At 36.4% G+C, this 25,801-nt stretch overlaps 1 protein-coding gene across 2 annotated transcripts in view; it reads right to left on the reverse strand.

Annotated features, from left to right (window-relative positions):
- ERC2 (ELKS/RAB6-interacting/CAST family member 2) overlaps positions 1-25,801 on the reverse strand; it is an 887,395-nt gene that overhangs the window by 432,415 nt on the left and 429,179 nt on the right. For both annotated transcript variants that reach the window (XR_011233902.1, XM_069473718.1), the window contains exons 10-12: positions 24,119-24,259; positions 9,819-10,012; positions 4,274-4,285 (exon numbers count right to left, since the gene is read on the reverse strand). Coding sequence is in view for 1 of the 2 variants with exons in the window: in XM_069473718.1 (XP_069329819.1) it covers positions 4,274-4,285; positions 9,819-10,012; positions 24,119-24,259 (347 nt within the window). In the remaining variant the exon portion in view is untranslated. The remainder of the gene's footprint in view (positions 1-4,273; positions 4,286-9,818; positions 10,013-24,118; positions 24,260-25,801) is intronic.

Genomic DNA, 25,801 nt, shown 5'->3' on the forward strand with positions numbered 1-25,801 from the left:
TGAATAGTCAAGGAGGAAGGGAAGATGAGGGAGGAGAGGAAGAGAGGAAGAGAGAGGGAGAAAGGGAAGAAGAGAGAGGGAAAAAGAGAGAGAGAGAGGGAGGAAAAAGAGGAAGTAAGGAGAGAAAGTGACAGAAGTTAATATGGAAATACTCCTTTTTTTTTTTCTGTCTTTATTTTTCTTGAACTTTCAAGCATCCAGGCCTGATAGAAAATTAATTATGTCTTTTCTCAGGGCTTCCCATCTGAAGCTAGATATCCCACTGAGAAAAGGGCAAGAGAGGTGAGACAGAGCTAATGGGTACTTCTTCCTTCATCATGTATTCAACAACATTCAAGAACATGACTGCCAGCTCCAGTGTGTGGAGCTAGAGGCCAGGCTGGTGGGGTCAGGGAAGGCGTGGTGGAAGAGGCAACCCCTGCACTGGACCTGGAGGGGCAGGATGGGAAGAAAGGAGGTGAATCTCAGAGTGAAGGGAGAGGCCGGCTGCACAGCAAGCAGGACAGTTTTTCCCCAAAGCACTTCATGGAAAGCCACATTTGGGAAACCAAGGATTGAACAAAATCGCACAGGTTTCATCACTGCAGACCTTCTCAGAGCTTTTACTATGCCATTGGAGCAGAAGTCATAAAAGATTCAATTTGTAAATCAGAAAGGATTAACTTTGGGGGGAAAAACCCAACCACTTCACTTACTAGCTGCATTAACTTGAGCAAAATACTCAGCTTTTATGAACTTTAGTTTTCTCTTCCCCAATATGAAAGAAATGACAGTCCAACCTCAGTTATTGTGAGAAGTAAATACTGCAGAAAACGTGATTAATTCAGTGCTGGCACTTAGCATCAATTGTATTACTGTTGCTGCTGCTACTGCTGTTATTTCAGTTATTGTTTTTATTATTATCAACCTGCATCATGAATATTAAAAGGAAGAATGTAATATGCAGCATTTCTTAAACAGTTTGGTCAATTTTTCAACAGGTATTTGTAAATGTGGGGCCATCAAATAGTGCCCAGCCTAGCACACAGTAGGTGCTCACTATGTATTTGTAGAGGGAATGGGGCAAAGAACTGACCCCAGCAAAGAGAAAATTGCAGAACGATAAAAAGATGCTCTGGGAAAGGTGTTTTTCATTATTTCTTTGGGCAACAGGCCTCTGAGGTCTGGGAGGAGTGACTTCATCTTTTGCTAGAAGAATGAGGGATTGAGAGCACAGTGTTCAGCTTTGGGGAAACATCACAAAGAGTTTATTTTGGTAGAAGTGTTTGAAGTGACTCTATAATAATGAGCTCACGCCTGCTGCCAGGCGCCAGCCATCAGCTTGAGCCTGCTTGCAGGGCGGTGTACTCGGTCCATCACCGACAGCCCCTTCATCAGACATGTGATGCCCACGTGTAGGGAGGATCCCAGGAGCCTTGCGCCAAAGATGGCTCCCTCCTCTCCAAGAGGGGACACTGAGGCCCAAACAAGGAAATTTCTAATCGAGGATCCAAAGTGAGCTGGAGGCTGGGAGGGCCGCCCGGGAGAGGGCCAAGCCTTCTAGTTCTATTTCGTTGATTCTCTGGCAGAATTTTGAACTAAATCTCAAAGGGTATGTTTTCCTTGTTTAGTCAATTACTGTGTACGTTTATGGAGATAACCTCATCTGTCATAAGTCACACGCTAATCTCACAAATAGTACCTAGAAATGAGCAAGTTGCACGTAAACCCTCCCCCCTGAGCGCAATGCAGAGATCGTGTTAAACTGCCCCATCTTCCCACTGGTTTGTGTACAAAGAGATTCCTGACAGAAGTGGAGTTTACTGGAGTGGAGATATGAACAGGTTTAGAATACGACATTTGCATTTTCCTGAACCCAATGCTTAATCTATGTCCACTGAATTTAAGCATGAGAGTCCACATAGAGTTTGAAAAGGAAATGAAGTCATCTAAAATAGTTGGAGGGGAGAACTTCCTGCAGAGTCCACAGCACACAGAAAAGCCCCAGGACTTAGTGAAGTTTTCAACTTCAGACTGGGAGGTGGGGATGTGCAGGGCAGACCATAAATTTCTACAGTAAGAAAGACTGGACATCATTTTTCTTAAATACATGATATGTGTATATACATAGGCACATATGTATGCAAACACACACGTGTATGTATCTCAACTGTAAGCCATATAAAGAAAGCATATGGGCCAGAGATCTTACATTCAATTCAATTATTACATTTCATTTTATTTTAACTGGTAAACCTGGAAGTGGTTGGGGAAAAAAGCATAGTTAACTCTGGAAGCTTGTCAAAGCTCAAGAAAGCTTCCAGGACTCTATAGACTTTTTTGTTTCCAGGAGGGCAGGGCTGCCCAATTCCTCCCACACCAAAAATACAATCAGAGATTATTCACACTGATTGCACATTTTCCCTATCGTGTTCATTTGGGGCAACAGGTTAACGAAACTGGAATGATCCGAACCTCGATTTAACCCCTCTAGTCCACTCAACTAGATTTGGCATGTACATTTTACCAAACTCAGCACACCCTGCCCCTTGTCCGAAGAACCCCTGACTACCCATAATCTCTCCCAGCCTTAACCCTGCACCCTGTCTTCTGAAAGCCAGATTCACCATGAAATAGGAAAGAACGAACTACTACCCAATAAAGCTCCTGGAGCATAAAAAACACAGTAGAAGACGGAGAAAAAAACTTAAGGCCCCAGCAGGGGGCCCGAGGTACAAGAGCAAAAGGGGTCCCTGGTCTCAAGGGCTTCAATATTAAGAGGTACAGGTTAGGGGCAGCATAGGAAAGGCAAAAGGAGACAGAAAACAAAAAAGACAGGCAAGGAGAAAAGCTTACAGTTTCATTGAATGAGTGGATCCAAAACTTGGAGGAAAGGTTTGGATGCATGTAGACAAACCCCTGCCCCCCGCCATCGTGAAGTCTGTGTTTCTACACACAGAGGCACCAGATTTGTTCTATTCCAGAAAGTGAATGAACAGTCATTGGGTTCTTGGTGAGAGCAGTTCTCCAGGGTCATACTTTTAGTCTCTGATCAGACCTCTGTTTGGGAAACTTTTGAGAATGGGGTTTCCTTCAGTGTGAAGTTTGAGCAGTTCTTGTAGGATACCCAGTGTGGTATGTGGGAAGTGCAGAGAAGTAGCCAAGGACTACAAGCCACTGGAATTAGGAGCCAGCAGGGGGACAAACCAGTATGTGAGCAGGAGATCTTTTGAAATTATTTGCTGCTGGAATAAATACACTGGTCTGGTGGCTTGGGTGATAGGATAGAACAAAGGGGTGTAGACCCAGCAAAAAGAGAAGAAAATAATATATCTTACCTCTCAAAATAACAACTATATTGACTACCACTTTGATTTGAAGCTTTCTTTTATTGAAGTTTAGATAGCCTCAAATCACAGAATGAATGTCCTTTAGGAAACTCACTGATTGAATGTTAAAGAAATCACTACATATTACACTGTATGTTATTAGAAAGAGAAGCCTTCTTTGACTTAAGGCAGAAGAAATTGTTGGCTTGGGCCTCCTACATTAAGAGGAATCAAACCTAGGATACATTTTTCAAACAAAATGTCCATTTCACTTCTTAATATCAGGGTACGCACAGTCAACAATGAATCTAGTTTTACACTTGGTTCCATATGCTATGCCCTAGGTAATTAAAGTATGTCTTATGGCTAATAAAAATGAAGTTAGAAAGTTAAAACCAAAACAATGTCAGGAAATAACATGTGTGTACAATATGTTACCAACACACTGATAATTTTCAAAAGTGACTTTAAAAAAAGTATTATAAATCTTTCAAAACACAGTGATTTATTAAGCGAAAAGTCTGAACGATTTGCGCTATTAAATTTAGCTTTTAAGTTGCTGTGTCACAGGCAGATCTTTTGTTCTCCTAGGTTAAATTTAGCATCCTGCATTTTGTTTTTGCCACAGCTACATGTTGTATCATCATGCAGTCAATTTTCTGGGCGGCTCGGGAGAAATGCATTGGGGAGTTATCACGGTGCTTTCTCTTACTGATTTTATAATCCAGGAATAGAATTAATCAAGTAATCCAATGGTGGCTTATTTCCAACTTCTTCTTTGCCTTTTCCCACCTATACAGCCTTCTGATAAAATAAACCTTCCCTAGGCATGGGATGAAATGGGAAAAAAAAGAACGCGGCGGCCAGAGGAAAACCATTTCAGAAATGTGTTTGTTAAACAAGTGCAAGCAATAAATTGAGCTTAGGAGGGAAAGGCAGTTAGAAGAAAAACTGAAAGTACTGACCTGAGAGTCAAGCTGATTGGAGCAAGGGTGAAAGCAGCAATTTGGAGGATAAGCAGAAAGGAAAAGGGATAGCAAAAGAGAATAAAAGGAAGGAAACGCATTAGTTTTAAACATACAGCCAACAGATGTTATATTAGCAGGTTTATAACCAAACGAAGCAAACTTTTATCTGCTATCACCCCCCAAAAGCCCTGGGCACATGCTGTAAGCCGTTATATTAAATATCATACCTAAGGAACGGGTATTTGCTCTCATACGCATAATTACAACAAGCGCTGATGTGAACCAGAGGTGTGCTCCCACAGTGCAATGACAACATTAGCCCTTCTCTGGAAGAATAAAATTCCTATCTGTGTGCATATAAAATTTTATTATTTAATAAACTGAAATGGAAATTACTAAGGTATTAGACCTGGCAGCAAGCATGGATGTCAGAAGGATTTTTATTTGAACCAGTAAGTTGGATAGTTATATCCTATGAGATATTTTTCCTTCATCCCTAAAAACCAAAAGGAGCTGAGCAATTTGGCTTTTGGTTCAAAGATTTCCATTTTAGATGCTTACAGAGCGCTGTACCTAACAATGATCAAAGGCCCAGTGAGGAGGGCTTTTGGTGGGGTGCCACCTGCCCATCAGCCTCCCAGGCAAGGACAGAGGAACTTCCAAAGCTGAGAGTAATTTTTTTCAGTTGTGAAAATGAGGTTCTGACTTCATCACTGAAAATATCCAGATGTTTGATAACTTATTTGTACAAAAATATCTAACATGCTCTTCTAATCAGTCGAAACAGTAGTCTTAACGCCAAGCAAAAAATAAAATCAGAAACAAAAAAAATCATACTCATCTTCCGGGCTACCAAAGGAGCACATAGTGGACATTCATTTTGTTAACTTATAAAATGCCCTTTGCAAATACAAAGTGGATAAACAAATACTTTATCAGCTATCCACTCAGTGTGACCCCACTGTTCCATACTATAAGAAAGTTTTAAGTATTTCATACAAGAAGGAAAAACAAAACAAAATAAAATAAATCCTTAGGATAAAGCTTAAACTGGGACATTTCAAATGAAAACAGTGTCGACTATAATAATAAAACTGAAAGAGAAAATTTAAGATTAAACACATGGTGAAAGTGTTGATTTGATAATCCCTCGTATCTGAAATCCCCCTGGCAGAGTGTTTTGTGATCACCAATGCTCAACTGATCAAAAATGAGAGTTAGGTCAGACCATGGTGATTGCGGGGACTTTGGCAACACTAGCACCAGCTGCCATTTCAAATCCTTCTGGATCAGAGGCAATTAAACCGAGGTCCGTGGCCAAGCCTTAGGGAATCCTAAACTGAAACAGCAAGCACACATTTAACATTAAGTTGCCTCTTCCAAGGGTTCTTAGTTTTCATAAAATTCTTAAAGGTGTCTGTGACATCCATGACCCTCCCCAAAAGGTTGCTATGGATGGTATATAACCATCTGTCGCTTGTTTTCAAGAAATTCCTTCAAATACTTTAAAAAATATAAGTGGAAATTACTCAGCAAGAAGAGTTTATATCAAAACAAATAAAACTAGCATCAAGTTTCTTCCACATACCATGAAACTTCTAGAACATATTATAATTTAAAAATAAAAATAAAACTTATGTTTACGCTTTGAAGAGAGTCCTGAAAGGCATCAAAGAAATTATGTCAGCACATTATTGAGCATATCAGAGAAAAAAAATAATGATCTCTTTCTCAACCTTAGATAAGGCTCTTTTAGGCATCTAAAATGATTTCTCAAAGTCCAAATGTCTGGTAGTATTAGTCCCTGATGCAGATAATTAAGTGGAACCTGGTTTTCGATTCTGATGTTATGTCTTATGGGTAGAACCCATAAGAGGACCCACCCTCCTCTCCATAGTGGGGAGAGATCTGACTGAGGGCTCAATTTGGGCATTCCCCATCCTCTAGACAAATACCTACAAAATCCCTAATATGTTTAAGATAATTATAGGAAAGGTCATTGGACTGATTCCTTCCCTTGCATAGGATGTGAGAAATCGAGTGGCAGTAGGTCTTATTTAACAGACTCTCTTAACCTCTCTTTCCCCTAAGGCACCAAAAGATTAATCCTGAAACTAAATAAAACTCAGAGGCCTTGATGAGCACTGAGACAGAAGCATCACATATTTCACTGCTTCTGAGGTTTAATTACTCTCTTGGTTATGTAATATACATGACCTCTGACACTGGGGATGGAATAAAGACTTCAGCCTGATTTGGACCAACTCTCAGGGACTTACTCAAGGCCCACCACGAACCCTGGAGCAAACTCCCCCTGCAAGAGTGGCCTGCAGTCCAAGGCAGAAGCTCCCCACTGGGCCATCCGCTTCAAGTGCCAGAGTTTACAGGCAAAACTGCACATGGGACCACACTAGAACAAAATGCACTTTAAAAAGAAAAATCTTTAATGGCTGATGAAAAACATCATTCACGTGGAATTTAAGAGGTAAATGTAAACACCAGCCATGTGCTATTTGGAATGTATACATTGGGGAGAAACTCAAAAATGGGAAGATTAACAGAATAGAACATACACACAAACCCGCCCTCTGAGAGAGAAATGGGCCACTGTCAGGGTCCTCTGAGTTATTCCTAACCCTGCACCTTTTGTTGCGTATGACTGAAGTTCTGGAATATTTTTGAACACTTGCTGCTTTTAAAAGATTTCTTTTCACTCTGGCAGGTCACATTACAAACCAGAGACCACAAATTTATTTCAAGTTCAATATTTGGGTTTTCCAAATCACAAACTTAATTGCAAACACTTCTCCATGTCTCCATAATGGGGATATATGTCACATGGCTAAGAAATCTTTAGTTCCCAACATTATGAGGTATGAATTGTGTAGTTTAAGCCAGCATATGGCGATACTGCCCCATTTGAAAAGGCTGCCTGACAACTCGAGGAAGATGTTCTGGTCGGAATACACATGTAGCCCAGTAGATAATGCTTCAGAAAGGCAGGCCAAGGCTGAGCCCTCCTTTTCCCAAGCAATTTCCCCTCTGTATCTCCACCCCCACCTCCTTAGGGACCCGGGCTGGAACTAGGGCTCAGACATTTCCCAGACTACTTTCTGCTGCTGGACCCAAGATACAGGCAGGCAGAGAACTGGGACAAAGTCAGGTCCCAGCACACGTTTTATGAATTACAGTGCCTGGGAGGCATCAGTTTTAAGGAGAGGCAAAGGCAGAGATAAAGAAAATGTGCAGAAAGTACATAAAGATAAATGCCTGTAAAATCACTGCTGCTTTAATGCATTCCATATTGAAGAAATAAAAATGTGAATATTCTTGATGATTTAATGGCAATAGTGTCCAGCTAAGACCTGTTTGTTCAACGAGCCAATTAAGCTATTTATAGGTAAATGTTTATAGTAGCTGATCCTGACTTTCAATTGCAGTTCTGGAGCACTGGTTTAGTGCAGAAAAATGCCTGCTAAATGTGGGGCACATCACTTTCCCTCGTGAAAGCTCATAAAGAAGAGGCAGATCTCCTGTGGCCCAACAGCACTGCCTGGTCGGGGAGGGTTCTCTGCTGGTGGCATGAGTGTTTAGTGCTACTGGACTAGCTTCTTTCTTCCAGCCCATGGATGGTTCTCAGTGGCTCATCTGTCAGCCCTGGGTTCAAATCCTGACTTTGATTCTTATGAGCTCTGCACCCTGGAGGAAGTCACTTAAATCTGTGTAAGTCATAGTTTCTCATCCATAAAAAGGGGATAATGGTAATTTCTGTGTTGTGGATAAGATTAAATGATAAATAGTATTGCAGGTCAAGTGTTTAGCAGAGTACCTGGTACACTGTGAGCACAGAGTATATATATTCTATTATTATGGGTATAATTACTGTTAATATTATCAGCATCATTAACTATAGCTTCCTCTGTACGGCTCACTACTTCGCAGAGCAGTGGAGCAGGAGTCAGGAAACCTACGTCACAGTTTCGCATCTCTTTGACCACAGGCACAATCTCCAGAATGTGTCATTCAACTTTCCACAGTCTCAGTTCTCACACCAACAGGAGAGATATGATCATAACTTCCCTGTGTTCTCATGCTAGCTTTTTAAGAAAAATTTTCATCCTGGAAAGTAGATACATCTAAAATCAACAGGGTTCTCAGTTTTTTAAGAATCAGTAGACGGGCAGAACATTCTCACATTTTAAAACTAAAACTTTCAAGGATTTTAATTTGTATAGTTACCTCAGGAAAAAAGAAATCCTTGACTTTATCGCTAAAATTGATCACAGAGAATAAAAATCAGATTATCACCAAACTAATGCTAAGATTATGAAAAGAAATATTAATTGAGAATTTGTATTAAATATTATATTCCAAAATACTGTTGAAATTTTATTGGAAATTAACCTATTCATTTAATATAGAGCCAATTAATATTGAGAATGTATTTGTTTTAGCATTCGACTTCTCATAATGATATAAGTGTCCCACCCTATGCAGGGACCAGGTGTTTGCAAAGCGTGATACATTTTAATAGATTGTTAGAAATTCACTTCTAACAAGATTCAAAGCCACACAGCTGGCATAAAGCAGAGGTAAAATTTGAACCCAGGTCTTTCTGTCATTAAAGCCCATGATTTTTCCACAAGACCGCAGAGAGCTACTTTGCATTTGTCTTGAAGACCTTTAGGGCCTCACAAGTGTCTTGATCAAAGCTGGCAAACATTCACTGATTTATTCAAAATTTTCTGATCTCTTCCATATGGACTAAATCTAGGAAAGACAAATTCTGCTTTATTGCTGAAGCAATAAGAAATTCTCAGAGGTTATGGAGTTACGTAAGATTATTCAGAAAGTTTCTCCTCACATGAAGTATAGAAAAAAGCATTAATAGCAAGCTTATTTTTAGAGTCCATACTGTACATAAATACAAATGGATATGATTTATCTAAATTCTCTGAAACCCTGATATGATCTTCTTTGTCTTTAGCATAATTTGCTATCACATAGGCCCTATTCAAGTATATTTACCATGTGCTGTAAGGTCTTCTCGAAAGATAGACCTCCGACATGAATCTGCTGTGGTGTCTCAAAAGACATCCAAAGAATATGAGCTCCTCCCCCTTCCCCTATCTTGAATGAAGAATTCCCAACTATATTCTTCCATATTTTTGTGCTCAAGGCAAACCTAAACCACAAATGTTTGCCTTTGATGGGGAAGAACTCAGGTTTCGGGAAATCAAAGGCTCAATTTCTTACACACATGGCTGGCAAGAATGCTAGATCATGGAAATCACTCAAAAAAGTTGACCATCGTTTTCTTAAACACTGAAGAGGTACCTAATCCCTCAAAAGATAAGCCAGTTGCCTTCTGAGTGTCCCACAGAAACACGACATCATGCCTAACAGGCCATATTCCCCATCCCTAACTTGTTTCCAACTGGTAATATGAACTTACACTGCAAATCCACCACAGCCAAAGACAGACAACCAAGCAATCCGTGTTCACTCACTGCTGACAATTTGCACGACTGTAAAAATTTACCTCTCAAGTTCCGCGATCTTCTTATCCTTGTCATTCTTTTCATTCTCCACCTCCTTGAGGATCTCCAGCAACCGGTCAACTTCCGCCTGGGCCTTGCCACACTCGTTGCGGTAGTAAGATGCCTCTTTATCAAGTTGTTTCATTCGGTCTGCGAACTCAGGGTTCATCCTGGAGTCATCTTCAATATTATGTGCCTTCAACATTACATTTTTAAAGAAGGTAGTTAAGACAACAATTTAGAACAATAGGTAGTGCAGTCACCAATGGCCCAGAAATTAACTTTGGAGAGAAAATAACCACCAAGAATTATGGGTATACTGTCAGTGCAAAGGCAAAATGGAAAAAATCACACATTGCAGCTACCTTAGAATAATGTTGAATTTAAATTATACTACAATTTCACAGGGAAGTTTCTTTTCATTATTGATATTTTGTTCCATTAAATATTGCTGCTACTTTTGGCTTCTCTTTCCACCAAAAAGAAGGGGCTGTGTGGGGTTAGACACTGTGATGTCTTTATTCCAGGTCATCTGGCAAGCAGAACTAAGACAGTTCAACTCCTCATAGTTCAGGAGGGAATTCATCCCACATGCTTTCACTTCCAGTGCAGAGAAACTGAAGCAACGCAATATTCAATTATTTTCCAAGAACCATCAAGGCCATATGTAAAGCCAGGTAACACAGAAGAGACTGGTTGACTGATCGACATTTCATCCCACTGAGAAATTTCAGCAGAAGATGTACTTTGAAAGGAAGACTTAGAAGGGAGGAAGGGCTTTCCAGCTAACAGTTATACCCATAAATTCTGGTTCTCTTGAATAAATTTAACCTAAACCAGGAGGAGGATGAGCTAATTCATGAACAAGCACACAGACAAGGATCTGCAAACACATGCATGGGTGGGTGGCAGCTTCACACACGAGAACAGACACAGGCAACAACACAGCAACAACACTGCAGAATAATTTGCAGCCAAAGTATTTGTGGTTTTGTGTGTGTGAGAGTGTGATAGGGCTTTTTTTTTCCCAAAATAAACTTTTGGCTGAAATATTCCCAGACAGATAGAAATAACACTGCACTGTGATGTTTTGCCTACCCCTTGTTTCCCATTATTCCTAAATGACTTCTTCAAAGAGCAGGCAGGGAAAAAACAAGTAATTTAACAACAGTGCACATTCAACATAGAAAGTCCAGAGAAGTCATATATGTATGTATCTCTAAAATCCACATGTGAAATAATAAAACATTAACAATTTGTTAGGACTTAAGTTGTTCTGCTGTCTTGCTATGTAGAACAGATGTTTACTATGTTTTTATGCACTTTTTTTAATTTCGGGGAAAAAAACAAGGCAAGCAAGCTAGAGCTACTGTGGGGTCAAATGAATCATGCATGCTTAGAAAAATTAATACTACTGTTAGAAGGTAGACAGTCTTTGCAATGATTTAGTAGAAAAAATTCAGAAATTAGTATAAATAAAATAAATTTTTTGCTTATGACAAAATAATCATTTTAAAAATAATATTTTTGCTTGTAACATATTATTTAAGCATGAGGATGAAGGGGAAAATTTGCTCTCATGTTCTTAAATCTAAGATTTCCTTATTTAAGAAATAAACTCAACTATGCAAAAGAACTTATGAAAAATATATGACAATTAACATATTATCCGGTATTGGTTTACTCCCTTTTACCAGTATTTCTCAGAAAACATTTATTTTTGCTTATTATGTACTCTGGGTTTCATTATAATAGATTATTGAGATTTTTCAGTATAATTAAATTAATCTGAAGGAGAATCCTGAGCTAATATACTTTTAGGAGTTTATTCATCTAATAATTTTATTTTAAACTGAGGTAATGAATAAATTTCCTAATCTCCACTTTAAAAGTGTAGAGCAGATATCCTATTTTAAAAGAAAGTAACTACTCCCTATACTTACTTCTATTTGTGATAATGAGAATTAACTCATTACTTTTTTGACCAAAAAAAAAAGCACTGAAATGTAGTTTTTAAATAGCTAAGAAGAAAGCTTCATGTTAACCTCTCTTCCAATTTTATACTATAATACCATTATTTTACAGTAGCTAAAAACCTTTTTATGGCATGTATTGAACTATTCAGCCAATATCATTACAATCTTTAAAAAAGAATTAATGAATTGTGTAAAAAGCAGATAGAAAGACTCAAAACAAATTAATAAATATATTTGGATTGCTTGTTTCAGACTAGAGTTAAAATTCCTTTCCTGACTTTGGTGTATAAAAGTTCATAAAGAGCTTGCAGTTAGCTGCTGTGGTTTACATTAGTTATTTTTATTCTTACTATTCTTATTGTCCTTATTTTTTTAGTGAGTACAGGATTACTAGTTGTGAAACCTAGATTCTAAATCTAGCCCTTCGTCTTACATCTATGGGCAGATGAATTAGCCTCTCTAGGAACAGCAAAACCTACAAAATGACAAAGGGAAGACATTATTCATTTGTGTTTTTATTAAGATGATTTTATATATGCATTGCTGAAATGAGGCTCATTATACAGCTAAGTCAATGGGTTTATTTAATTTTCACCAACAAGATACTACATACTTCCGTAAAAACCTCCCTGATAGGATTATAGAGAAAGCACAATTGGCTAATGATAGGTATGTGTGCATATTTTCTATTTTAGTTCCTTAAAGAAAAGAGAATAATCTAAAGCCATTTTTCAACACTGGGTGAAATTAGATGGGTTTGTAGTCAATTCACCCTAATATGTGAGTATGGTCAAAGGACTCATGGGATGTTTGGAGGTTCAGAAAGTCTAGGTAAAAGACATGCCTGGATCTAGACTGCGCCACTGTCGGCCTTATGTGATGTGGAAATTAGGTCACATTATTAAAATTAAGACCATAGCCAAATTTACAGCTGGCCTGGTATCTGTTAGATACTACTTGTGGGTGTTAATGGTCTTCCTTTTAATATAAATAGACAGGCTCAAGAATATCTGCGACTTAACTATCTCTATCTCCATATCTACTGATTTCCAGGCAAAAGAATTTATGCCAAACCCCCTTCAATCTTGGTGCCAGAATTCTTGGAAGGGCTATTAAATAAAGGTATAAATACATATCATGTTTTTAAAATTTTAAGTCGATAGAAAGCTTTAAGAAAAAGTCATATAGAGATGGAAGAATAACAGCTGCTTCTTGGATCATCACTAGGCCCCATGTAAGACAGTGAACAAGAGAGTTTCACATGGTTGGAAAGGCTGCTGAGTCCCCATCCTGGGTCTTGGAGGCAAATGTCTCCATGGCATTTATGAAAAGTATTGTGGAGAACCAGCTCTATTCAGCATGAATCACAACTTTTCAGATGATGAGCTGAAATTTTTAACCCGTAGAGCATAGAGTGTGTTATACTGTGATCTGCAGACATGGGGGTGATACTATACTAAATAAAATATAGGAGGAAATTGAGCTTATAAAGCCAATGTTTCCTTCAAAATGATAAGGCCTCAGCCGCCTCTAAAAATGAGAGTGAAGGAAGGACTTTATTTGTATTTAGGCAATACTCATGCCTTTTCAAATATAACATGAGTTCTTTAGTCTGGACTGGCTGCTCCTGGTGGAGATCAAAAGTGGGTAACAGATTTGGGCCTAACATACTTTCAACACTGTAAAAAAAAAAATAATAGATTTATTTGAAGAAATCATTATCACAATGAATTATTACCATGGCATTCTGACCTATTCAAGATGCAAATTGAAAATGCACAGTAATTCTCTGCCCTTAAGAATCTGTTGGCTTGAAATTAGCTCATTACACTGCCTAGCAAGGGAAGTGCTTGCCTAGTCTATTCTTTTCAGGCACATCAACTACATCCCCCATCTTAGATTACTTGGGAATCTAACTCTTAAAAATGAAGATTGATGTGGATTTTAATGGTTTCATAACTTGTATGTCATTAATATAGCCAAGAACATGGCACCTTTCAAGGACATCCACCAATTATTAAAACCAAAGGGCTATCAACAGGCATTCTTTTCTTAATGAAGAAATTTAATTTTGCTAATTAAATAGGTCCGTTGAAAGGCAAATCCAGCTATCTGGGTCTGTCTAAAAATATCATTTGAAATGTTTACAGCAACTCTCAAGCCCCTTGTAGAAACACAGAAAATCGGGAAAAAGACATTTCAGAAATGTCTCTATTACATATTAGATCAGTAAGTTTTGAGGGACTCCCAATTATGTTTCCTGTATTTCCATATGTAAGAAAATTTCCCCACAAATGGGAATAATCAAAACAAAGTTTGGAGCTTCACTGATGTGGGCAACCCTGAGCGTTTTGATGTGAACTGATTTTGAAACGCTGGATCAAGCACAAAGAAGAATCTGGTCGTGACTTGGGATGAGCAGTACTTTACAATACCCAGTAGTTATTCTAATGAAAGAATTTAGAACTATTTCAGGAAAAAAGGCAAAATTTCAGATTAATACTATATCTAAATCAAAGTTAAGAAGAAAATGTGACTAAAACCAAAGTAGGGGGGTTGAAAAGAATCAAAATCATACATCACAAGTTCATTCACACTTAATCTTAGAAAGGTTGGTCATTGATTATTTTCGATAAAATGCTAGTTCATCATTCCAGATGCCTAGAAAGGAAAGCATTAACTTTGGTCCAGAAACCTGCTGTGAAACAAGGCAGGGAATATTCAATTTTAATATTATAACATTCTCCCTTTGAAATGGGTCCTAACAATTTTAATAAAAAATCATTTCCCTCAAAATAAACAAATGCTTAGTCATGACCAAAAGTACAAGCAGAATGTTAACTAATGAATCTGACAACTTTTCTTTCCTGTTGCTTCTGGGTTTTAGCAATAATTTTCTAAATTTATGCACTATAAACATATGATCCTCGATTGCGGCACTTTGGTGGTTTAGTGTCTGCTGACAGCGCTTTGACATTCCTTTCATATCTTAACAGCAGAACAGCATATATAAACTATTTTAAACATTATATTTGATTTCAGTCTTCTAAAAGAAGTTCCCATTTTCTCTTAATTCTAAATTATGAATAAAATATTACTTCTTAAAACAAAGTTTTTAAGGGTGATTACGGAACTACATACAACATGTTAAATTTCATTTTAAATATAATGAATTAATATCAGGCATAAGAGTTGAGCCTAATAATACATTTGGAAACTAATAACGATGTATCTTGAGTTCATATACATCCTAGTTTCAGAGGAAATTATTCTTTCATAATTTAAGCTAACTACATTCACAACTTGCATATTAAAATAACTATACCAAAAAGAAAATTTTTTCATAGATGGAATAGGATATATAAAAATAAATATAAACAAATATTCAAAATAATTTTTCTTATGTCACACACATGCAAAACAAAAGAAACCAATTGTATGCTTAATAACTTTAAAGACCCTTTAAACAAAAATGTCATAATTAATACAATCCTTTTTAACTATGGAATTTCCTAAAATTAGCACTGTAGAGAACTGAGGTAATTATCAGGATGTCCTCAAACAAAACATGTAACTTTAAATGTTAAGTGCTATTTCAACTATTACTTCATTTTTTTAGACACTGAAATCCTGGATCAACGATAAGGTGTGTGTGTGTGTACATGTATTTGCACATGCTATATGTATGCCCTAAATTATATTTTAAATAGTTGTAATTTTCCACTGTCCTCAGGGATACTGGCTAAGAGTGAATCAAATAATTTTCAGAAATAGCCTCACAAAACCTTACCAAAGAAACTGCTATATCTAAACAACGACTGTGAAGGCATTTATAATTCAGCCCTTCATGTTCCTAGGATTGCACAGTCCTATAATGCCATAACAACATATAAATCAGGAAGTCCTCACTGAACGCTAACAAGATTTTTTTTTCTCCTTGGGAGTAGAAAGATGCTCATGGGTTTGTTTTGTTTTGTTTTGTTTTGTTTTTTGTAAATGCTTACATAAAATGTGAGCCCTGAAAAAGATGCGTTCAGAAGAGATGGGATTTCAACCCGATAACCACCAAGCGAGGGGAAAACTCACATGTGTGGGGAACATCAGAGGAGGCTCACATGTGCTCTGGCCAGTGGTGAGGTTGCCCCCCGGTGCCTCCACATCATGCACCTGCCTTGTAGCATTGAGGGTATTCAACAAAAGCACTAAATTGAGGGACCAAGTGGTCTAAAATTTTATTAAAAATTTATAAGACTCTTGATACCATTTCTGGGCACAATAACACTAGGGCTACAGCAAAGAAGGTATTTGAGACTGATGAGAAAACCATATTATTTGTTTAGAATTAAGAACTAAGAAAAAGAACCCAGCTGAAGATAGCCTGCACAGTATTTGCAATGACAAGACAAAACGCCCCCAAGCAGTAGAGACTGGTAGTTAAGCTGCAGAAAAGTTATTATCATAAGAAATAATAAGGGTACAAAGGCAAAATTTTAGGTTCCAAAGAAATGGCATCAGAGGATCACTTAGATGGAATGACTAAAGCAAAAGCAGACAAAAAGTAAAAGGTTTATTTCTACTCTAGGGGAAAAAAAAAACAAAACCTTGCAAGAGCACTTCAAAGCTTAATCCTTATTTACTCTGATACAGTGTAGGACTGTTGGATATAGAACCGACTGTAAAATTATCTTATTTAACAAAAAAACAACTGTTAGAATTCACCAAAAATTCATAGAGTGGCCATATTCAAAATAAACATACAAGAATAACAGAAATTTCCTGGGTACCAATACCTGGTTAGAAAACAAAAGAAAAATATATCATTCACAATAGCAATCTAAAAATTACATATGTAGAAATGCTTAAAACTATCTTTAGAAAGAAATATCACAGTCTATAATAGGAAAATGTCAAAACTTTACTGTAAAAAAAACACTGAAATAAATAAAATTTGTATCATGTTCATTATTGGGAAGCAATAATATTAGAAACACATCAATCATTCTAAAAATATTTCATAGGTTGAATATAATTCAAATTAAAATCTCCAACAACTGAGTTTTTTAATTGACAAGGTGATCCTGAAATTCATTTGGAATGATAGAAAACTAAAGCTAAAAACATCAAAATAAAATAAGACAAAACGAAAAGCAGAAAGAATTAAGGTGGAATTTGTATTACTAGATGTATAAAAATATTATAAAGCCACATTAAAATTTTGACCCAAAAAAAGACATTGATAAAACTGAACAGACACTCTGAAACTAAGACATTCATCCACATTAGAATTTAGTATGCAATAAAATAGTATCAAGATCAGTTAATAAAGAGAGAATTATTTGATAAATAGTGCTAGAATAGTTGGTTGATAATTTAGAAAAATATAGGTAGAACCTTACCTTTCAACATGAATCAAAATAAAGATAAAGGGGTTAAAGTAATTTCAAAAGTTACATTAAAACATTTTAAATACAGGTAAGTGAAATCAGAGAATACTTCAAAGAATAAAGGCAATGAAGAAAGCCTAAAGAAAAACACAGGTCAAGAACTTCAAAATAATTCTCTCTCTATATAAAAACTTTTAAGTTAAAACTGCCACAAATCTGATTCTATTTTATAAAGCATAAAATAACATATAAACCAATAAAAAAACAGTAAACTCAAAAGCAAGTGCTTAAATGACAAACAATTTACAGAATAAAAAATACAAAGAAAAAATGTATTTTTAAACCTCAACTTCACTAGTAATTAAAGAAAGTGAAAAAGGAAAAAGATTTCCACCTAAGCATTTTTCAAATTTATGTAAAATGACAATTCTTGATGTTGGCCAGAGTGTGGCAAAAAGGCCCCCTTTAATCAGTACTGGAGGAAGTATGCTTAGGTGAAATTTCTCTGAAATGCAACATAGTAGGAACTATTGAGGTCTTTTAAAAATCACTGGCCCAGGAATTTATTCTATAAAAACGTGGGGAAATTAATATAGAAAGATGTTCTTTAGAGCATTATTTAGCTAGCAAAAAAATAAAATAACGGAAAAAATGACCAACATTAGAGGAACGAGTAAATATAGAAGAATAATATATAATCATTAGAATAGCATTTTGGAAGAAGAGCGAATTATATGGGAAAATTCTTATGATGTTAAGAAAATGGGAAATAAAACTGAATAAATACTTTGACACAGTTTGGTGAAAAGAAATAGAGTGCTAGATAAGAAAGAGAAAGAGAAAAAAGAACAAATGAGAGAGGGAAGGAATAAGAAAGAGAAAGGAGAGGAGAGAGGAAAGAAAGATGAAAGGAGAAGGAGAAAGGGAGAGAAAAGACCAGCAACAACAGAAAGATGTCTGGGTGGGGAACCACACAAATAAATGTTCTAGTGATTATCTCTGTGCAGTGAAATGTCCTGTGATTTTTTTTTTTATTTTTTCCTATATCCTTCCATACTTTTGCAATTTCTTTATTGTGACCATATTTTATTTTTATAGCTAAGAAAAACATTGTCATTTTTTAAAAAGACTATTAAGGGTAGAAAATCCATCATGCTGCATCCCTATCAGTCCAAAAAGAATTGGGCCCTGAGAATATCTGCAGACAGGGGGAGTTAAAATAATGAGAGTTTGGCTGTATTCCCAGGATGCCAAACCAATGGGTTCGGTTAATTAACTTGGGGAGAAAAGTCAGTCAATGACTTTTGAATTGGTCACTGAAAAGACTGAAAAGTTTGCTTTTACGTATTGGAGACCCATCACTGGGGGAAGTGAAGAAAACATTCATGATGCCATGTTATCAATATTTCTGGAAAGGGTCTAAAAATTAACGGAGCTATTTCTATGGTCCTGCCTATCCTGACAGGGATAGTGATACTCCTATCACGGTCCTGGTACAATTTTCTGCTGCAGGAAAAAACACTTTGTTTATCTGTCCTGCATACGCTTAGGTTTTCTTCCTAACTAGTAAGAATGAAACAATTTCAGTGGGATTACTTTTTACTTTTTAAACAATCTGAAGAAAACATTCATTTTTCTTTTTCTCAAGGTGAGTTTTTGAGCATGAAGATATTCCAATCCTACTTGTCTGTCTTTACCTCTCCAGCCTTGAGCCTGTTTATCAAGACTTCCATTCAAATGCTAAGGGCAAAGAAACTTGGGTGGATTATTTTTTGGCTGCTCTGCTAAAACCCCTATTTGGAAAAAGAGGCTAACAAAGATGCTCCAACCGGCTTTAGGAATTCTGTTAAAATAAAATTTGTTGCCATGAATGGAGGGTGGAGGTTGAATCTACATAAGTATGCAAGCATCCCACATATCAAGCTGTATATATGCTGGAGCAGAGGCTTAACAAATCAAAAGTTGTTGGCTGAATTGTTTGCTTTATCCATGCTATTCCTTCTTCCCATAGTGGAAATTAGAATGCATGATAGCACATCACATCTGCCAAATGATAAATTCTAGCCACCTTTATGAAATATTTTTCCCAGAAAGCCACTTGAGTTGACAAAACAAAACAGCCTTTCTTCTTTAGTAAGTTAAAGAAACAAACAAACTGCTTCATATAAATGCACACATGTCATTAGGATAAAAAAAAATTGTGGTGGCATCTGGACTATTTTATAAATATTTTTACTAGTTACCTGTTTTTTGTACTCTGTTAAGCTATAATCAGAATTGTTACTATCTGTTATTAGGAAACTATATTATGGTTTGTCCTCAGCCAAATGGCATGTTTTTAACTCTTATAAAACCCACAATAATGTCAGGTATTTACCACTCTCAAAGAGCATAGCCCTATTTTTAAATCTAAACCTATTTTAACTTTTATCACTTGAATACTACATACACTGAATTGTTTGTTATTTTACCAGTGCTATTATCCCTTTTGGCATAGCTAAGTTTGTGTTTGCAGGATCTGAGGAAGAATTCTATAAGCCTAGATCGTCAGCTGACTTCTGTTGTTCTATAGCCTTAGAGCTAAAGTTAAGAAGGAGGTAATATCAGAGCTAGCAATATTTCCTTGAGTTATTAATTTTTAAATTTCACATTCAAAAGAAATGGCAGTGGCCTCTGCACAGATCATTTCTTTTGACAGAACGGAAATGGAGAGAGACTCGTAAATATTTTCGAAACCTCCTTAGCATGGCACACCGTGACATGTGATCAGTGGATCCTCATGCTTTGATATGTTACAGCGGGAACTTTCAGAAGTGACTTACTGGGTTGTACATCTGATTGAACAACTGCTCAGCTTGCTACATTGCAAAGTTGGGAAGGCATTGAAGCACAGACAGGGAAAGAAGGAAAGATCCAGAAAAACAGCATTAGCTCAACAAATCCAGTGCATTCGCACAGACAAACTGGTTGTTAAAAAAGGAGAAATTTCAGTTTCTAAACATTCCACAGTGAAAGTGAGAAGCTCTAGGGAAATACAAATGTTGACTTTGGCTCCTAAAAAAGAATAGCTGGAATAAGAAATTTAAGGTTTGTGTTACTTTCCCTTTCTCAAGTTAAATAACCCATGAAATAAAGAAAGCTGTCCACTTTTGATGATACATGAAGTGCTGGTCTCCAGCAATGAATCAGAAGGAGTACTTTTGGCCAAGCCTGCAATTTATTACCTGAACTTCAAAGATGGTAATAATAAAAGATTAATTAAATCTTATCATTGAATTTATAGCTCTTCTTTTATATTAACACAAGCCTGAATTTTCTATTCAGTCTAACTTCAGAAAAATATGGATTATTAGCAAACAGCAGGTTAGCAATAGCAAAATATCAGTAAGCAAGACATTATTGGATTAACTTAAATGGGAGAAGAAAAACTTTAAATCAGCAGGAAGTTTAAAGGGAACCAAAATACAGTATTATCCATTGCCTATTACCAGTTTCTACTGTTAGTTCAGAATTAATAAAAAATATAAATTTCAAAAATATCCTATTATGTTCCAAGTGCTTTAGAATCTGCAGTACTCTCCTGTCTATTTTGTGCAGAAGATTTAAATGTTTGTGTACTTAAATGTACCAAATATTCTTTTAAATTGCACTCCCAAGTTACATTTCTTAAATACCTACACCAGGAATTTGGGGATTGATGTCAAGGTGTAGAGGTGAAATATTGTACAAACTGTTCCTTTGCTTTAAACAAAGATACACTTTTTAAGAGAGAGCCTGGATTTCTTGTTCCTTCAACTTAGGGGATGTAAATGATGATTTTTATCATGCTTTAAAAAAACACCCTCCTCAAGCATGATTTGAATTGAAAAATTACTAAAGAGCATAAATCATGACATTTTGAATTGCTGTTGCTTCTCAATTGATTTCTGGTCACACAGGATAAATTTACTTCTACATTTTGAACCTCAAATACCCTTTTGAAAGACAAAATAATCCCCACGTCAACAATAAAGCTCTCTTCAACCCCTGGGTATCTATTTAAGATTGATGAATGCACTTAATCAAAAAGGACACTCATAATCAGCAATTATGCCTTATTTATTTGGCTAGTATCATTTTATCAGTCTCACTGATATCAGTAAGGATTTCCTCAGACATGAACTATTGACTATTGTTTTTAAGAGGTGGGATGGAATGCGTAAGAGGTAGTTCCTTTTCTGCCTATAACCATTTTTCATCACAAGGTATTTGAAAATGTCTCAAATTAACACAGTATAGTAAAGGGTTAAAAGTAACTGTGTGTGTGTGTGTGTGTGTGTGTGTGTGTGAATGTTCTCCACAAACTTTTATGTAAAAATTCACTTTGCCAATGTCAAGCATTGTCCATAAGACAAAAATAAATTTAAATCACCATTTGGATTTCAGTGTCAGTAGCAGACAAGGTTTCTGTTCAACTAAACACTTCTACAATGTTGTGTAGATTTTATGACAAAAATACCTGGACGCTCACAAATCTTGAGCAAAATTCCATTGGGAATTCATAGTGTATTTATGACATAATAAAACTATTATGTTTTCAGCTTTCATTTAGTAAACCTTTATATTTTATTCACAAGTCACATACCCTTTATTTAAAAAGAGGCCCAGACACTCCTTAAGCTTTTATAGCTGCTTATTTTTCCATGAGTAAATGATGTGTTTATATGTATATTCACATACTGTTGGCTTATATTTTCAAATATTTCATGTAGATCTCAATTCTTTTTAAGGTGATGGGCATTTGAGGTTTTTATGGAACTATTTATTAGCAGAAATTAAAGACTACTGAAAAATATTTTAAACTTTTGAGTTTAGTTAATGTCAGAGAGCCAAACATAATAAAACAGCATCTGCAGGTTAGGCATAAAAATATTTAAATTATCATTACCTTATTTAAAACTCACTGTGCTATGCATTTAGGAGATAGCATAAGCAAAGATTATATGTATGCCTGGAAATAAGTTATCTTTTAATAAATTAAATAGGTCCCTTACAGCAAGACAACTATATTTGTTACTTTAATTCTGGTTACCTGGTAGACTGTTAAAATGCTGTCAGGAATAATGCTAAAATGTTTACAGGATTTGGTCTGTGAATTCAGTACATGCTGTCTACCTAAGAGTCTAAGGAAACCACACACTCTAAGTGATCTCTTGGGCAAACCACAGCTATGTTGAAAGAAACTATACTGAATTGCACAGATGTTGATTTATTAAACTAGTCAAGTCATGTACGTGGAAACTATAAGCACCAACATGTGAACCTCTTCCTTTTAATTACTAGAGGATTTCAAATTCCATAGATGACTTACACTAAAAAGGAGGGTGTCGCTCATGTAGCTGCAGAAATAATAAACGGGGTACCCTGATCTCCGTAACAGCTCATCAGAGTGAATGGAGGGCATCTCTCCTGCCCAAGTCTACCTGAACTCCTCCTCATTCCAGGCCCAGCACACTGTAACTGAGGTGAGACAGGACAAATGACCACCGTAAGGAGCCAATGAATTTCTCTCTTTTACAGAGGTATCCTGGAGCCTGCCTTAGGATCACAAAATTGTTTCATTAAATGAAAATTATCTTTCATAGGTTTATTTCTTGACATATATGGGCATGTATAACATTGCAGAGCACATTTATATAAGTCATGAATGTGCATCAAACACCCAATGCTTAAACAGCCAAGTCAGTCTCCATGTAAACACCCTCAAATGGGCAATTCTAAATTCTTTTATTTATTGTTCAAGATTTCTGCGTAACTAAATTGTTTGAAATAAGTGAGATGTTGAGTGGATTGGGAAATAGATTTTGTTAGGTAGAGATTTTCTTGCTGTTTTGTTATTAAAGAATTTGACCTGTATATTTATCTTTTCCTGCATTAGTAAGAAGACTTTCTTAGTGTGAAATTTCTCATGACAATTTCCTAAAAGTCCTGTAAAGTGAGCACAGTATAGTCACATTTCGGTTAAATAGTGCCTCATACAAATAGTATATTGAATTTTAAGATATCCAGAATAATTCCTCCACAGACACGTGATCCCCTCACATCCTTGACCATCATGTCATATATTTTCATAATTTTAGCTAATAAATCCCCATTCCAGTGTGCTACGAATTATATACAGTTGAATTTCACTGTACGCTTTATTGATTGTTTATATTCTTATCATCTTTTTTAAATAAGTTTGTAAGTTGTTGAAGGGAAACAAAATGCTTAAACTCATAATGTTATGAGTTTCATGTGAACAATGAGTGCGGACGTACCAAACAACACAGGGAAAAAGTCAAAGGAACAATGCATGACTGGAAATGCACTCCACAAAAATGTCCAGGTCAGAGAAAACATGTTAATGCCGCAATGTAAAGATCCTGCTTTCTTTGCCAAAGTCTTCTGTATACAACAAGCTTTCTTAGACATTAAGGCCATTTTTGGATATGCCAGGGATTTGATTATTTTGGTGAACTTCTAGAAATTTAATGATGCCAGGAAAACTTTCACAAAATTCTAACACAAAAATTGACCTACTTTTGAAACTAGTAAAAGCTTATCAACATACAACAGGGTCCCTGGATTCTTTGGTTTGTTGCAAACATTTTTATTTATCTTTTTTGATAGTTGAGATTTGCCCAGAGAGTAACGGCTGGTTTTTTTAATAATATTTTTCACTTCTGCTACTATTTTCATCTATTTTTCAAGCTTTCTTTAGACAGGAAACCTAAGATAATTTTTCTGGTTCACAGACAGATTTGACACAGACTTCTTAGCAGTTAAGAGTGTTTAATTAATTCTTTTATCAGCAGACAGCAAAAGATAAGGGGTTTGTTTCCTTTAAAAAAATTTTCTCTTCCTTTTCCATTTTATAGATTCATTTTAAAATGGGCATGTTTTTTCTTAGACTTCACTTACCTTTTTTAACTGTGCTTCCAATTTGCTACATTCCTCTTTCTTTTGTTCGATGGCTATTTCTAGAGATTTTAACTTGGAGTCCCTTTTCAGCCCTGCAGAGGCTAATGAAGATGCATGTTCTTTGAGGTCAATTAAACTAGACTGAAAGAGAAAGAATGCTCGTGAGTAAAACTCTGCAAGTTCTACTAGCAATGTCTTCAACTTGAACACATTGATTCTACACACAGCAGTAAAGTGTGCAGGAGACAGAAAGGGTAAACACAGTCTTACTAAGGTAACAATAGTCAGCTCTGGCCAGGAAATTAAAGTTGGCCAGCTTACAGAACTGAGTGGGATCTAATTGCAATAGAATCGAATATGACCAAACGGTGTGGTCAGTAAATGCACGTTTCACACCTCAAAACCACGCTAACGATGTAAGTCCCGAGGTGGTCTTTACATGCCATAGCAAAACAGACACTCTGAACCTTCCATTCACATTTATTACTGTCAGGCCATGCAGATCCTGAGACGAATATGAAAGAAATTACTGACTTTAAGGCTTCCTCCCCTCCCCCAAAGGGTCAATCAAATAGAAAAGAACCATCCTATTAAATTTTTATCAAATCCGATTTAACACAAAAAATTACCAATGTCTATTCAAACATCTTCTGGAGAATCAAACATGAAATTATTTTAAAATTTAGAGTAAAGGAAACTTTATGTTCCAGTCTTTTGTCATCCAGACCCAACAGATATAATGAAATCTCCCCAACTCAGACATGGGGTTACCTAAATTGTTTTGGTCACTGATCATGTCCAAAAACCAAACACTTTGCTGTAAAGTCTAAATTCCAAAAACTACATAAATAAATACTTGTGGGTATCACTGAACATGACTTTACTACCTAGAAAGACAATGTTTATCAACAAATACGAAATGGTTAGCAACACCTAACTATGTGACTAAAATGTTCAGTTTTCCCCCCAAAATCACTGCAGCACCTAGGAAGACACTAAATATAATGCGGTCTCTAGTAAATGAAGTTGCCTAATACTTATGCTGGGCTGCTTCATGGGCACTGGAACGACACTGATGTTGAAGGTCACCACCATCAAGCAAGGTGCTCCTAGCAACCTTCTGAGGAACAGGTTAGCCATTCTCATTTTTCAGGTCAAGAAACTGAGGTTCACATTAGCTGAGTGTCTTATCAAAGGTCCCTTACTTATTAAAGGCAGATACAGGTCTCAAACCTGCATCTACAATTTGAATTACAATGCTCTTTACTATATCAACTTCCACAGAAATAATAAAGGACCTTCTAATCCAGTCATTTTGTCATGGTGAAGACATATCATCAACTAAATTATAAGCTCCCTGCTGACAGCAACTATATGTTTTTCTTCTTTATAAATTTTTAAATGCTAGATGTGATGGCCAGTTTTAGTTAATGGGGCTAGGTTATAATCCCCAGTTACTAATCCAAGTGTTGTATGAAGGTGTGTTGTAGACGTCACTAACATCTACAATCAGTTGACTTGAAGGAGATTATCCTCAGTACTGGATGTTGGCCCGATCCTTTCAGTTGAAAGGCCTTAGGAGCAGAACTGAGGTTTCTATGAGGAAGAAAAAATTGCACCTGTGGATTGCAGCGTCAGCTTCTGTCTGGGAGTTTCCTTCCTGATGGCCTACCTGATGGATTT

This window comes from Eulemur rufifrons, chromosome 7 (assembly GCF_041146395.1).
Source record: "Eulemur rufifrons isolate Redbay chromosome 7, OSU_ERuf_1, whole genome shotgun sequence".
Classification (NCBI taxonomy): domain Eukaryota; kingdom Metazoa; phylum Chordata; class Mammalia; order Primates; family Lemuridae; genus Eulemur; species Eulemur rufifrons.